General features: G+C 46.0%; 1 protein-coding gene across 5 annotated transcripts in view; it reads left to right on the top strand.

Annotated features, from left to right (window-relative positions):
* PAQR8 (progestin and adipoQ receptor family member 8) overlaps positions 1-13,751 on the top strand; it is a 35,960-nt gene extending 22,209 nt beyond the window's left edge. For 3 of the 5 annotated variants that reach the window (XM_024765986.1, XM_024765985.1, XM_024765987.1), the window contains one exon: positions 11,098-13,751. In XM_024765986.1, coding sequence (XP_024621754.1) covers positions 11,117-12,181 — 1,065 coding nt within the window. In that variant the 5' untranslated portion in view covers positions 11,098-11,116 and the 3' untranslated portion in view covers positions 12,182-13,751. Of the gene's footprint in view, positions 1-4,167; positions 4,192-5,848; positions 6,597-11,097 lie in introns of those variants that run through there. The other 2 variants (XM_024765988.1, XM_024765984.1) reach the window with 2 other exon arrangements.
* Positions 13,752-14,617: the final 866 nt, after the last annotated feature.

Genomic DNA, 14,617 nt, shown 5'->3' on the forward strand with positions numbered 1-14,617 from the left:
TCTTTCTGGCTTACCTCACTTAGTATGATCATCTCTAGATCCATCCATGTTGCTGCAAATGGCATTATTTCATTCTTTTTTATGGCTGAGTAATATTCCATTGTATGTTTACCTCATCTTCTTTATCCATTCATCTGTTGATAGACATTTAGGTTGTTTCCATGTCTTGGCTATTGTGAATAGTAATGCTATGAACACTGGGTGCATGTATCTTTTCGAATTAGAGTTTTCTCTGGATCATGAATATATTTTAAAATCTGAAGTAGGGCTTCCCTGGTGGCACAGTGATTAAGAATCCGATTGCCTGCCAATGCAGGGGACACGGGTTCCAGCCCTGGTCCGGGAAGATCAACATTGTAAATCAACTATACTTAGATAAAAATTATTTTTTAAAAATTAAAAATGCAAATTTTTATATACATAAAAAGATAATAGTGGAAACTCAAAAAAATTCTCCATGCCTCAGTTATTCTCACAATTAAGTAACACAAACATAGATTTTTTTAATGCCTTGAGTGACTTCCTTGTACAACTCAATGAATTTCACAATTTAATGTAAAGAAGGCACACGTACAACCAGCTATATCATAAGGCTAAGGGGATATAACAGGTTGTGATTAATTCTGCTCGAGTCTGTTGCTAAACTTCACAGAGGTTATAGCTGAGCCTGGATTTGAGAGAGAAGCAGGGTTTGCCAGGCGTAGAGGGGTACTTGGCGATGCAAAGTGTGTGGCTTGTTCAGGGAACCAGGACAGTCTGTTCTGCTTTTTTCTATGCAATGAGAATAAAAAACTAGGTCTCCTAACTCCTGCTCCAATGTTCTTTTACTTTAGTTTTCTTCTGCCTCAATGTTCTTTTACTTTAGTTTTCTTCTGCCTGGCCTCCCTTCCCTGCATCTTTGCTTAGGCATTCTTGGGCACAAAAGTACCAATGATAGGAGGAAATAGACTAAAAGTCATCTGGTGATTGGAAATCTGGTGAACAATTTAAATATTGTTATGGATACCTCCCAAGTGGATGAACTACACCCAGATAAACAACATCCAAGTCAGATGTTATTTCCTGTTGAAAAATCCCTAACATGTTCCTTGTCTAAAATCTCACCGGTTTTACCTTTAGAAGCAAAGAGGGCCAAAGGAGAGTCTTCTTTCACTCTGTTTTTGAACAATCATCCATTGACACATTCTGGGCCACCTTTCCTCTGATAATTGCTGATAGGAGGAATAAAGGATGGGTAAGTCCGTGTTTCTGTCTCAGGGAACTTGCAACCCAGGAGGGCTCTCTGCACACACAGCAAGGAAGTAGAAGTAGCACGTAAGTGCAGACGTTCTGCTAACCGAAACGTGTGGGGTATAGGTAGGTAAGCACTCTGGGAGGAAAGAAATTAAGATGACCTGGAGAAAACTTCGTGGCCAATGTGGGATTGAACTAAGGCCTTGAGACTGTCTAAAGAGAAACTGAGAATGAAGCGACCTGCTTGATTCTTGGTAGCAAATAAAAAGCCGAGGTCTTGGGACCACCAGGAGAGTGTACAGCATTAGCTGCAAAGGGGTTAACGTTGAATTGCTAGGAAACGCCGAACACCTTACACAGCGCACCAACCCGGCTTTCCTTGGTTATCAGATTCTTCTATGGAAAGTACATTTCCAGTATTGATTTCCTGCCAGTGGCAATCTGCGGCTCTCTTCGGAGTTCACCTGGGCTGGCCCGGGTCCCAGCAGGTTTGCCGATAGGTGATGAAGCTTCCTACAGGCGAGAGGCTGCATAGCTGAAGCCAGACCATGCCAAATGAAGCCAGTGGTTACACTCTTGTGGAAAGTTCTGGGAGGCTTCCTGTCCCCAGGCTTTAATTAACAGGCCGTTCTGACATCAGAGCTTACCTTTACCCAAACAAGCAGTCTCTGAAGGAAAAGAATCACCACACCAGCCAGCCTGGCCATTGACCTTAGACTGCTCAATGCATTCTAAACTGTTCCCAGCTCCTCCAAATTCTCCCGCTAGAATTAAACACAGATACTACTTACTGCATGTGGGTGGTGCATTCTGGGTCTGTAGTGATGCGTTTTGAAAATAGTACCTGCTCAAGTGAGGAGGTGAGCTGAGATGTGGGAAGGATGGGAAGTAACAAAAAAGAAAATACAAAGAATCCCAGCTGAGAGTTCCAACTGGAGAAAGAAAAATCCCCAGGGCAGAGCAGCAAATTATAAGGCCGTCTTTTCTTTCTCCTGTCCATGTTAGGCGGAGCCACAGAGGAAGAGGTTCAGAGGTGGAGGGGTCACTGAGTCCAGGTGACATGTGTTCCTGGCACACTGGCACACAGGTGTGCCTCGCCTTTTTTATAGGCAGGGTTCAGCAGCGCCAGGTGCCCACAAGGTGGGGGATTGACTCCCTCCTTAACTCTGGGTTTGTGCGCTGCGGGAAAAGTCTTACGACAATATTGCATATACTGGTTTTCCCAAGCTAAGAGAACATGATTGCTGCCTTACCAGCAGATGTTACACATTTTTTTCCCCTTTAACCCCCCCGCCCCCAGCCCCATGACCATTAGCTTACATCCGTGGTGGCAAGTATAGCTAGGTTACTCCTGCGGACAAAAAGTGTTGCCTGCCATTCCAGTAAACAGTGAATGTTGTCCAGCATCAAGCCCTCATCCACTGCAGCTGCCCCTGCGGTGAGCCCTGAGGGGAATTCAGGGTGGAGAAAAACTGGATACTGGCCCTACATAGTTAAGATGCATATCAGAGGAATAATTTAAATGAGCCCAGACTCTTGCATCTGCCCATACATAGAAAAGCACTAAAATCATTAACTTGAGATGTCTGTTTTTCGAGATTAGCAGTGATCTTGCGATGTTCTACTACATGTTGTTGTTTTTCCAACAGAAACTCCTATATATCCAGGCTCCTCCCTCACCTCTTTGGAGCAGATCCTCAGAGTATGTGAGAAGCTGACTCCTGGCCTATAGTCCTCAGTAAGGTCCCCGAATAAAACATAATTCTCAACTTTTAGGTTGTGTGTTTTTTCTCTAGTTGACACTCCTGACAATAACTTTATTACATGATCTGCTAACTAGTTGAGCTCAAAATCCACAGAATGATACAAATAAGTATGTATTCCTTTATAATGCTGGGGTGTTTTGGCAGGTGGGGGGAGGATGTACTAATTAACTGTACTAATTAATCATTTTACCAGTTTTTACAGATTTCTGTCAAATATTCCTATTTGTTGAATAGCAGTAACTTCATTTATAAAAGTAGTAAATATTCATCGTCAAAAGTATTATAACAATATTATCGACTCCAGATGAAAAGTAAAATTCCCGTCATCCCACCACTTAGCAATATCTCTATCAATGTTTTGATTATTTTCAATTCCATACTTTTTCTGTGCCATAGGTATATCTTTACAAAAATGGGATGCATACTTTTAATTTGCTTCTTCCTTGTACTAATGTCTTTCATTTATGTATTTATTCAGCAAATCTTTGTTGAGCATCTACTATGTGCTGGTCAGTCACTGTTCTAAGCGTCGGGGAGACTGCAGTGAGAAACAAACGGAGCACATGTTTATGTCCTGTGTATCTCTCTATAACAATAAGTGTAATATATCTACATAATTATTTTAATGGGTGTGTAGTATCCTATTGTACAGATTTTATCATCATTAAATCAGATCTCCCATTTTTGGATGTTGAAATGCTGTTTGTGTTTTAGGTTTTCTTAAATATGGAGTGGATATGCATTAATGGTTGGTGGATCTGAATCCATGTTAAAATTGTATCCGCTCAAAATAGGATTCTGCCGCTCTTTAAAATATGACTTTATAAACAGTGGTATGATACTTGGCAGATGTGGCTGCAAAGATCAGTGTGGGCCCAGCAGCCTCTCACTTGATGGATGACTGGGGGGGTACTGGGGTTGTCTGAGGCCACTGCAAGTCCACCTCTGTCTCTGGTCAGACCAGAGGCTGCTCACAGCAGGGTTCCAGGCCTTATAAATGGGCATCAAGCTGGCATTTTGGCTTCTGTTCCTTCTCAGCCATTTATGGCTTTGCAGCATTGTGGGAGGCTGGGCTTCTGTGGATTCTGGAAGCGTTTCTCTGCCGTCTTTGATGGAAATTGCTGTTCTTTTGTTCTCTGTCCAGCAACCAGCAGGCCACCTTCCTGACATCTGCATGAGGCCGTGACACGAGGTGATGTCACAGGATCTGTTTGTTGGTGACTTCAGCACACTGCTGGATCTTCAGCACGAAGCAAAACATAGTCCAGACGAATTTCTTAGCATTAGAACGTATAGAGATGATACCCTCAGTTTTATGGACAAAGACACAAGTGTAGAGAAGTTGAGTGGTTTGCCTAAAATCCCATAGTCAGCGGTAGAGCTGGAACTGCTAATTCCTCATCCAGGGCTTCTCCAGGGAATCAGCTATTCCAAGTTTGTGGTCAGTTCCCATAGGGCCCTTGTAATAGATCAGGGAACACCATTGCTTTAGAGTCCTCTATTTGGCCTCCAGATAAAATGTCATCAGTACCAGACTATGTCCGTTTTGCAAACATGGAGCTTTTAGTTTTTTTAGACGGCATACTCTAGGTGTAAAACTATTAGCATTATTAATAGTTTTAAAGGAGGACCTGAGATAAAACTTTAAGATTGGACCCGTAAATAGTCCAAGGCATGATGTAACATTTTATAACACTTTCTTGTGAATGTTAACTGAATTCATGGTGTAGATGTTGTTGTACTCAAGAAATAGAACTTTTAATTCCAATCCCATTATAATCTAAATCTAATTAAAGCTCTTAATAAAGCAGTTGGAAGAATCCCAGAAATGTAACCAAAAATATTAAATTCCTTTTCAATTTTCAAAGATTGCATTAAAATCAATTATAAGGTAGAAAAAATATATATTACTAAATTATAACCCTTCTGTGCGTTCTTTAGTTGAAATATTGCTGGTACTTTAATGTGCATGGTTTGCCTTTTCAAAGCATCATTCAGCTACTGTCCATTTTATTATTATCCACTCTCTTTATTTCCTGAGAGGTAGAGAGACAGGAAATCATCTCCCACCCACCCTTGTTTATGAGGAAAATAACCCTGAGTAGCTGAATGTCTTGGGCATGGCCACATAGCTCATTGTATAGAGCAAATATTAACAGCCAGACTTCCCGACTTGCAAACCATTATTTCTTTTTTTCCCTTAACCTGGCAGAACAGAAGGAAATTGGTGCCATACGTCTGGGCCTAAAGAACTATTTGTTCAGTAAATCATGATTAGGTGTATGATTATTTTATATGCCACATATCATCTTAGACATAGGAACTCGCATGCCACACAGCCCCTGCCCTTAAAGCAGCCGGGTGTGGTGGGAAGTGAGCTCATCACCAAGGGTCAGGGCCCCAGGAGAGAAGTGTGATGGGGAGGCAAGGCCAGGGTAGGTGGGGCACCCTCATCCAGCCTGGGGTTAGCAAAGCCCACAGGCAGAGCTGGCGCCTGGGCAGAGTGTTGATGAGCTGGGGTTGCTGGAGCCGCCCTTGTGTGCAGAAGCATACAGGGGAGATAGAGAGTGTTGTACCTCTGAAAAACTCCCAGTGTTATGATCCAAGCCATCCAAGTGGCCTGGGTGTGGGCTCTGGGAAAGGAGGCTGGAATAGGACCTGGGAAGGAGGTCTACAGAAGGGCCTGTTTGCACGGGCTGAGAGTTTGTGTGGTAAACAATGGTGCGCTCTTGAGGGACTTTGGGGAGGGGAGTAGTGAGCAGTTTCCGCTTTTAAACTATCACCGTGAAGTGGTTTGGAGACTAGAGGGCGGGTTTGGGGATATGAGGTGGGGGAACCATCTCTTGAGGAAGAAAGGTCAGTTATGAGGCCGCTGTTTTCCTCATCAACACAAGTTCATCTTGAAGGCCCAAATCAAGGGGGAGAGGTAGAAATGGAGAGGACAAGTGCATTCCAGAAACGTTGAGATAAAATCAACAGGCCTCCGTGACTGATCAGAGGTAGGGACAGGTCAAGTCTGGGCTGAAGGAGGAGGCTGAAGAGGTTGAGTTTGAAATGCCCGTGGGATATTCAGTTGGACAAAACCGCAGCTGCTGGATATTTGAATCCAAACTCAGGAAAGATCTGGCTGGAGGCATGTATTTGGGGATCCTATGATAACAGGGCCTGGCTGAAGAGAAAGCCTGCGTGCAGCAACTAAGACCCAACACAGCCAAAAATAAATTAATTAATAATTTTAAAAAAAAGAATGTGGATCAACCATAGAGCTTTTTCAGAGCAAGGACTGTCTGCTCAACAATATTCCAGGCTACCAAGGCCACAGAGGAAGAATAAAATAAGACCACCTACCTCAAGCTGCTTACAAGAAGAGTCAAACTTCACGAATCAACAGCTGCCACCAGACCGCACGTAACGGAGTGTTAAGTGGAGAGAAATACAAACAGGCCTCTACGGAGCAGAGCTGCTCCTGGGAGGATAGGACTTACACATGTGAAGGGGTGAGGGGCGGGCCTTCCAGGAAAGGGGCAGAACACGACCCAGGATGCTACGGCCTCTGTGGGCCCACGAGCAGAGGGGCCGCTGCGGAAGACAGAGGAAGTGAGTGCGGCGGGTGGCGTGGCATTAGCGAAGGGAGTTTCGGTTTGATGTTGCAGAAGGAAGAGGGGAGGTTTCTCATCCGTGGAGGGTTTTTTTGGTTTTTTTGGTTTTTTTTTTTTTTTTGCGGTACGCGGGCTTCTCACTGCTGTGGTCTCTCCTGTTGCGGAGCACAGGCTCCGGACGCGCAGGCTCAGCGGCCATGGCCCACGGGCCCAGCCGCTCCGCGGCATGTGGTATCTTCCCGGACCGGGGCACGAACCCGTGTCCCCTACATCGGCAGGCGGACTCTCAACCACGGCGCCACCAGGGAAACCCCAACCCTGGAGATTTTGCTTGTTCAATCCTTATGTCACCTGAGCTCGGGGGACTCATGCTATAGACCGGTGCCGCCTCTCCTGGCTTAAGTGACACCGCCCTCTGTGGTCCCGCCTCTGCTTTCTTCTTCCATCACCCTGTCAACTGTGGCGTCTGTCCCCAGGGTTCCACCATCGGCCCCCTTTTCTGCCTCTGGTACCTCTCACACAGACACTTCTGCCATGTCCTTGGCAGATTCTCAACCACTGCACCACCAGGGAAGCCCAAGTTAAACACTTGTGAGGGCTGAAATTTGTTGCCTACAGATTTGGGTTCTCAGGAGAGGCAAGTCCAAAACCACTTGCTTTCCAGAGCATAATTAAAAAAAAAATACACACACAGTCTTTGCAATTAGATTTCATTAAATTTAGGCTACATGTTAATTTTGTTCAGCTCATAAGATTTCTCAGGATAGGGCTTTCCTGGTGGCACAGTGATTAGGAATCCACCTGCCAATGCGGGGGACACAGGTTTGAGTCCTGGTCCGGGAAGATCCCACATGCAGTGGAGCAACTAAGCCCGTGCACCACAACTGCTGAGCCTGCGCTCCAGAGCCCACGAGCCGCAACTACTGAGCCTGTGTGCCACAACTACTGAAGCCTGCATACCTAGAGCCCGTGCTCTGCAACAAGAGCAGCCACTGCAATGAGAAGCCCATGCACCACAACGAAGAGTAGCCCCCGCTCGCCACAACTAGAGAAAGCCTGCGTGCAGCAACGAAGACCGAACACAACCAAAAATTAATTAATTAATTATAAAAAAAAGATTTCTCAGAATATGCCTTGGTTTTTACCAACCTGATTGATGACTCATTTGACCTTGAGGTTCAAGTAACTATTGCTTATCTCAGATTTTCAAGTTCCCAGTGAAATTAGTGGGTAATTTAAGATTAGGTGCTCAAGAAATGTAGGTTCTCATTACTAATATCAACATTGATAATTTTTGTATTTCGATATAATACTTCTTACTAAATAAAATACATAAAAAAGCTTTGTATGGATGAAGAGTGCTTTTGTCTTTGCCAGTTCAAGACTATTTGAGACTTGATTTGGAGTGGTTTACAAGATCCCTCATTTAAAGCGCCCTCTTGTGTCATTACAATGATGTGCAACTCTACAGTGGATGGCGCCAAGGGACAGAATATGTCTAAGTGAAGGGTTGGTCTTCACCAAGATGGTTCTAGCCATTGAAACAGGGGAGGAGCATATGTGACAGAAATGCTGGCTGGTGGGTAAATGTTGTGGTAGTAGATTGCAGAAGTCTCTTCTGATTGATTGCATTTTCTCAATAAAATAGGAAGAAGGTTAGGCTGAGTGAGGATGGATGAAGAAGTATAGGAGATTTGAAGAGAGAAAACTACTAGGTTCCACTAGGAAGACATTGGGATAATAGACAATGAATATACAGCTAGATCTTATCACCTGAGCTCGGGGGACTCATGCTATAGACCGGTGCCGCCTCTCCTGGCTTAAGTGACACCGCCCTCTGTGGTCCCGCCTCTGCTTTCTTCTTCCATCACCCTGTCAACTGTGGCGTCTGTCCCCAGGGTTCCACCATCGGCCCCCTTTTCTGCCTCTGGTACCTCTCACACAGACACTTCTGCCATGTCCTTGGCAGATTCTCAACCACTGCACCACCAGGGAAGCCCAAGTTAAACACTTGTGAGGGCTGAAATTTGTTGCCTACAGATTTGGGTTCTCAGGAGAGGCAAGTCCAAAACCACTTGCTTTCCAGAGCATAATTAAAAAAAAAATACACACACAGTCTTTGCAATTAGATTTCATTAAATTTAGGCTACATGTTAATTTTGTTCAGCTCATAAGATTTCTCAGGATAGGGCTTTCCTGGTGGCACAGTGATTAGGAATCCACCTGCCAATGCGGGGGACACAGGTTTGAGTCCTGGTCCGGGAAGATCCCACATGCAGTGGAGCAACTAAGCCCGTGCACCACAACTGCTGAGCCTGCGCTCCAGAGCCCACGAGCCGCAACTACTGAGCCTGTGTGCCACAACTACTGAAGCCTGCATACCTAGAGCCCGTGCTCTGCAACAAGAGCAGCCACTGCAATGAGAAGCCCATGCACCACAACGAAGAGTAGCCCCCGCTCGCCACAACTAGAGAAAGCCTGCGTGCAGCAACGAAGACCGAACACAACCAAAACTTAATTAATTAATTATAAAAAAAAGATTTCTCAGAATATGCCTTGGTTTTTACCAACCTGATTGATGACTCATTTGACCTTGAGGTTCAAGTAACTATTGCTTATCTCAGATTTTCAAGTTCCCAGTGAAATTAGTGGGTAATTTAAGATTAGGTGCTCAAGAAATGTAGGTTCTCATTACTAATATCAACATTGATAATTTTTGTATTTCGATATAATACTTCTTACTAAATAAAATACATAGAAAAGCTTTGTATGGATGAAGAGTGCTTTTGTCTTTGCCAGTTCAAGACTATTTGAGACTTGATTTGGAGTGGTTTACAAGATCCCTCATTTAAAGCGCCCTCTTGTGTCATTACAATGATGTGCAACTCTACAGTGGGTGGCGCCAAGGGACAGAATATGTCTAAGTGAAGGGTTGGTCTTCACCAAGATGGTTCTAGCCATTGAAACAGGGGAGGAGCATATGTGACAAATGCTGGCTGGTGGGTAAGTGTTGTGGTAGTAGATTGCAGAAGTCTCTTCTGATTGATTGCATTTTCTCAATAAAATAGGAAGAAGGTTAGGCTGAGTGAGGATGGATGAAGAAGTATAGGAGATTTGAAGAGAGAAAACTACTAGGTTCCACTAGGAAGACATTGGGATAATAGACAATGAATATACAGCTAGATCTTCATGTCATTAAATACATTCACAACATATTTCTAATGTTTGCTCACAATTCTGTTTTACGGCTTAAATTATGGTTCTATGATTTTTTAAAACCAGTTTCCTATTGTTGAACAAGGAAGTTCTTTCCAATTTCTTACTGTTATAAATAAAATGGAACAGTGTCTCTTGCTATACCATTCCTTAAAAAAAAAAAACACAACTTTTGTACTGATAGAGCCTGTCTGATGATTACATTTTTTTTTTTTATTTTAGCGATTTTTAGTGAGTTTGTGTTGGTAGCTCACTGTGATTTTTTTTTTTTTTACGTTGGCGGTAGGAGTTTATTAATTAATTAATTTATTTTTGCTGTGTTGGGTCTTTGTTTCTGTGCGAGGGCTTTCTCTAGTTGTGGCAAGCAGGGGCCACTCTTCATCGCGGTGCGCGGGCCTCTCACTATCGCGGCCCCTCTTGTTGCGGAGCACAGGCTCCAGACGCGCAGGCTCAGTAGTTGTGACACACGGGCCTAGTTGCTCCGCGGCATGTGGGATCCTCCCAGACCAGGGTTCGAACCCGTGTCCCCTGCATTGGCAGGCAGATTCTCAACCACTGCACCACCAGGGAAGCCCCACTGTGATTTTTTAAAAATAATTAATTAATTTATTTATTTTTGGCCATGTTGGGTCTTCGTTGCTGTGCACAGGCTTTCTCAACTTGCGGCGAGTGGGGGCTACTCTTTCATTGCGGTGTGCAGGCTTTTTATTGCAGTGGCTTCTCTTGTTGCAGAGCATGGGCTCTAGGCACATGGGTTTCAGTAGTTGTGGCACGTGGGCTCAGTAGTTGTGGCTCATGTGCCCTGGACCGCAGGCTTAGTAGTTGCGGCGTACGGGCTTAGTTGCTCTGCAGCATGTGGGATCTTCCCAGACCAGGGCTTGAACCCGTGTCCCCTGCATTGGCAGGTGGATTCTTAGCCACTGCGCCACCAGGGAAGGCCTGAGGGTTACATTTTAATGTCATCTAGCAAACTCGAAAGCTTTAAAGGTACCCTCACTTACCTTCTAGATGTCATTAAAATGGGGTGACTGACATTCCCATTTTACAAGATGTGACTTTGCCTCACACCGTAGTGAGCAGTAAAGACAAAGTCAGAATGTCAGAGCAGTAAGCGATCTTGGTCCAACTCTATTATTCTACATACGAAAAAAAAAAAGGAGGCTCAAAGAAGTTGTCTGCAGTCCCGCCTCCCCAGCTGCACTAGCAAACCCATAGTTCCCTCGCTGTCTTTGCTCAGCAGCCCCTCACCGCATCTTTGCCCATTTTACTCTTGTTTCCTGTAGGTTGCATCCCCGTGTAGCCATGACGACTGCCATCCTGGAGCGTCTGAGCACCCTGTCTGTGAGTGGACAGCATCTGCGCCGCCTGCCCAAGATTTTGGAGGATGGGCTGCCCAAGATGCCCGGCACCGTCCTGGAGACTGACGTGCCCCAGCTCTTCCGGGAGCCCTACATCCATGCTGGGTACCGCCCCACCGGCCACGAGTGGCGTTACTACTTCTTCAGCCTCTTCCAGAAACACAACGAGGTGGTCAACGTCTGGACCCACTTGCTGGCGGCTCTGGCCGTCCTCTTGCGGTTCTGGGCCTTTGTGGAGGCCGAGGGCCTGCCGTGGACCTCTGCCCACGCGCTGCCCCTGCTCCTCTACGTCCTGTCCTCCATCACTTACCTCACCTTCAGCCTCCTGGCCCACCTGCTGCAGTCCAAGTCCGAGCTCTCCCACTACACCTTCTACTTTGTGGACTATGTGGGCGTGAGCGTTTACCAGTACGGCAGTGCCCTGGTCCACTTCTTCTACACCTCCGACCAGGCCTGGTACGAGCACTTCTGGCTTTTCTTCCTGCCCGCAGCCGCCTTCTGTGGCTGGTTATCTTGCGCCGGCTGCTGCTACGCTAAGTATCGGTACTGCAGGCCTTACCCAGTCATGAGGAAGATCTGTCAGGTGGTGCCAGCGGGGCTTGCCTTCATCCTGGACATCAGCCCCGTGGCACATCGCGTGGTTCTGTGCCACCTGTCTGGCTGCCAGGAGCAGGCGGTCTGGTACCACTCCCTGCAGATTGTCTTCTTCCTGGTCAGTGCCTACTTCTTCTCCTGCCCGGTTCCAGAGAAGTACTTCCCGGGTTCCTGTGACATCGTGGGCCACGGGCATCAGATCTTCCACGCCTTTCTGTCTGTCTGCACACTGTCCCAGCTGGAGGCCATCCTCCTAGACTACAGGGGGCGACAGGAGATCTTCCTGCAACGCCACAGCCCCCTGTCCATCTACATGGCCTGCCTCTCCTTCTTCTTCTTGGTCACCTGCAGTGCAGCCACTGCAGCCTTCTTGAGGCAAAAAATCAAGGCCAGACTGACCAAGAAAGATTCTTGAGGCCGGCAGGTGGGGTGCGGTGTGGAGTTGGCTTGATATGATTTGGGGAAAACTTGAATCAGCAGTAGGAGTTGACTTTTTGTTTTATAGAGCAGGCTTTTAAATGAGTACATATTTCCAAGGGTGGCTATGGCTATGGCATTAGGAAGCCAAAGGGTCCAAGAGTTTTGCTGTTATTGTTGTGAATGAAAGTATCCCTTTATCCTCTGGGCTGTAGCCTTAAGAGACACAGGAAGGGAAGGGACCTTGGCTAAGATTCATCGGACACTGAATTAAGAACCATCTTCATGCCTGAAAATTTAGTAGAATTCCGACTGTGGCTGCCAGGGGCAAGGCCTGGTGTAAAGGGATAATCCAACTGGACTGGAGAAGTTAGGAGGTGGCTGGACCACACTGTATTGAAATGAGCATTCTTCTATGATGCTGGTCTTCGGTAATTGGGTACATTGACCCAAGGACCCAATTTCATTTGGATTTCAGATTGTCCTGGGTGGAGAAGTCAGAATCTTCAAGAATATTCCGTAAAACCCTCAGACCTCGTGAATTACTCGGTTCGTCTCACTTCCGGTCCCTTCTCTGGCCCACTCTAGCACCGACCCTTTTCTCAGGATGATGTCTGCCTGGCTGTTTTCTCCCAAGTGCTGTTCACTCCCATCTGTACCTTGCATGATGATAGAGAGGACGATGAAGCAGTCATACTTCCAGGAAATGCTTGGATCCATGGGGACATTCAGGAAACTTACTCTCATATAATACTAATGGAAACAGTAGTAGAAAATACAGTGCCAAGAGCCATCAGGAGGTCCAGCCAGCAAGCATGGATACCGTTTGGTGTCATGGGACCCTTCTGGTTTATACCTGTGCGTTGCAGGATTACTTGAGATCTATTAGGGCTGCCTTACATGCCAGAAGATCTGGAGCTTTCTCCAGAGCATCTTCTCCAGATTTTGACCAGCATGTTCAAAAAGCCCCTGGTAGAGTGAATTGGTTCTGAGAGTCCCACTAGGGATCTGATTATTTCAAGAGGAACTCAAGGTCCAGCCTCTTAAATAGATGCTGCCCCACGAAGGACCCGCACAACTACCCTAGTTCAGGTCCTCGGGGAGGCAGTTGTACCTCAGCTTAGAGCAGCTTAAATTAATCAAGCCCCAGGACAGGCACATGTGTGCATTCATGGTGGATTGGTCCCTGAAGGCTCCTTTGGGTGAGGATGGTGAACTGGGCACCCTGTAGCCAGAATGTTCTGTTTAGGACATAGCTGCCCAGCAGCTTCTATGGGGTAGGGGGGGCTTGCGGTTGATGTGTTCTGGCCATGCAGTCCCCCTGAGGACTGCCTTCTGCACTGATCCAGTGAAGGGGGCTGCATTGGAACCCTCCCCAGAGGCTGTATTTCCTATCAATATAAGGTCTGTTTACTAAAAAGGGAGGTGGGTTTTCATTCCAGTTTGATGAACCTCCTCTCTTCCTAGATTACTTTGTTGTCTTCATATCTTTGTTTTCTTCCTTTCTCTTGAGAGATGTGTAGAGTTTGTGCCTTATAAATGGAAATGTACGAACTTAATACACTTAATACATGGCCTTGTGGAATTTTCAGTTTGGGGTTATAGGGATAAGAAAAAAAGAATTAATTGCCTTCCAAACCATGGATGAAAAAACTTATGAATATCAGAATTGCTTATCCATCAGAAGGCTCTTTCAACCTGTATTTTGGAGGGAAAAATTCAACTGAGCCTTTCCTGTAATCTTTATATCAAGAACGCATATGTCGGGACTTCCCTGGCAGTCCAGCGGTTAAGACTCCCTGCTTCCACTGCAGGGGGTGCGGGTTCAATCCCTGGCTGGGGAACTAAGATCCTGCATGCCATGGGGTGGCCAAAAAAAAAAAAAAAGCAAGCATATGTCTTGTCAGTTATGTTGTTTTCCTAGATGGATTTCTCCAGGGAATCCTCAAATACCTGAACTTCTGTGCTACCCAAGTGTCTTACACGAGCTTCTGGCATCCAGGCCAAATTCACCGCCAATAAAGTGAGCAACACCAAACCGGTTGAACTGATGAACAAGGGAATGGAAAGTTGTGTCACACAACACTGCAAGTAGAGGGTCAGTTTTTTTTTTTGGTTTTTTTTTTTGCGCTACGCGGGCCCCTCACTGTTGTGGCCTCTCCCGTTGCGGAGCACAGGCTCCGGACGCACAGGCTCAGCGGCCATGGCTCACGGGCCCAGCCGCTCTGCGGCATGTGGGATCTTCCCGGACCGGGGCACGAACCCGTGTCCCCTGCATCGGCAGGCGGACTCTCAACCACTGCGCCACCAGGGAAGCCCGAGGGTCAGTTTAAATGGAGATGAGAAAGTGTCTGAAATGTCGGTAATTATGGATTCAGAGGCTATCTTCTTTTAAAAATTGGAAGGAAGATGTAAGGCAAGCTCTTGCATGTAA

Source organism: Neophocaena asiaeorientalis, unplaced genomic scaffold, assembly GCF_003031525.2.
Source record: "Neophocaena asiaeorientalis asiaeorientalis breed wild unplaced genomic scaffold, Neophocaena_asiaeorientalis_V1.1 scaffold46, whole genome shotgun sequence".
NCBI classification, from domain to species: Eukaryota; Metazoa; Chordata; class Mammalia; order Artiodactyla; family Phocoenidae; genus Neophocaena; species Neophocaena asiaeorientalis.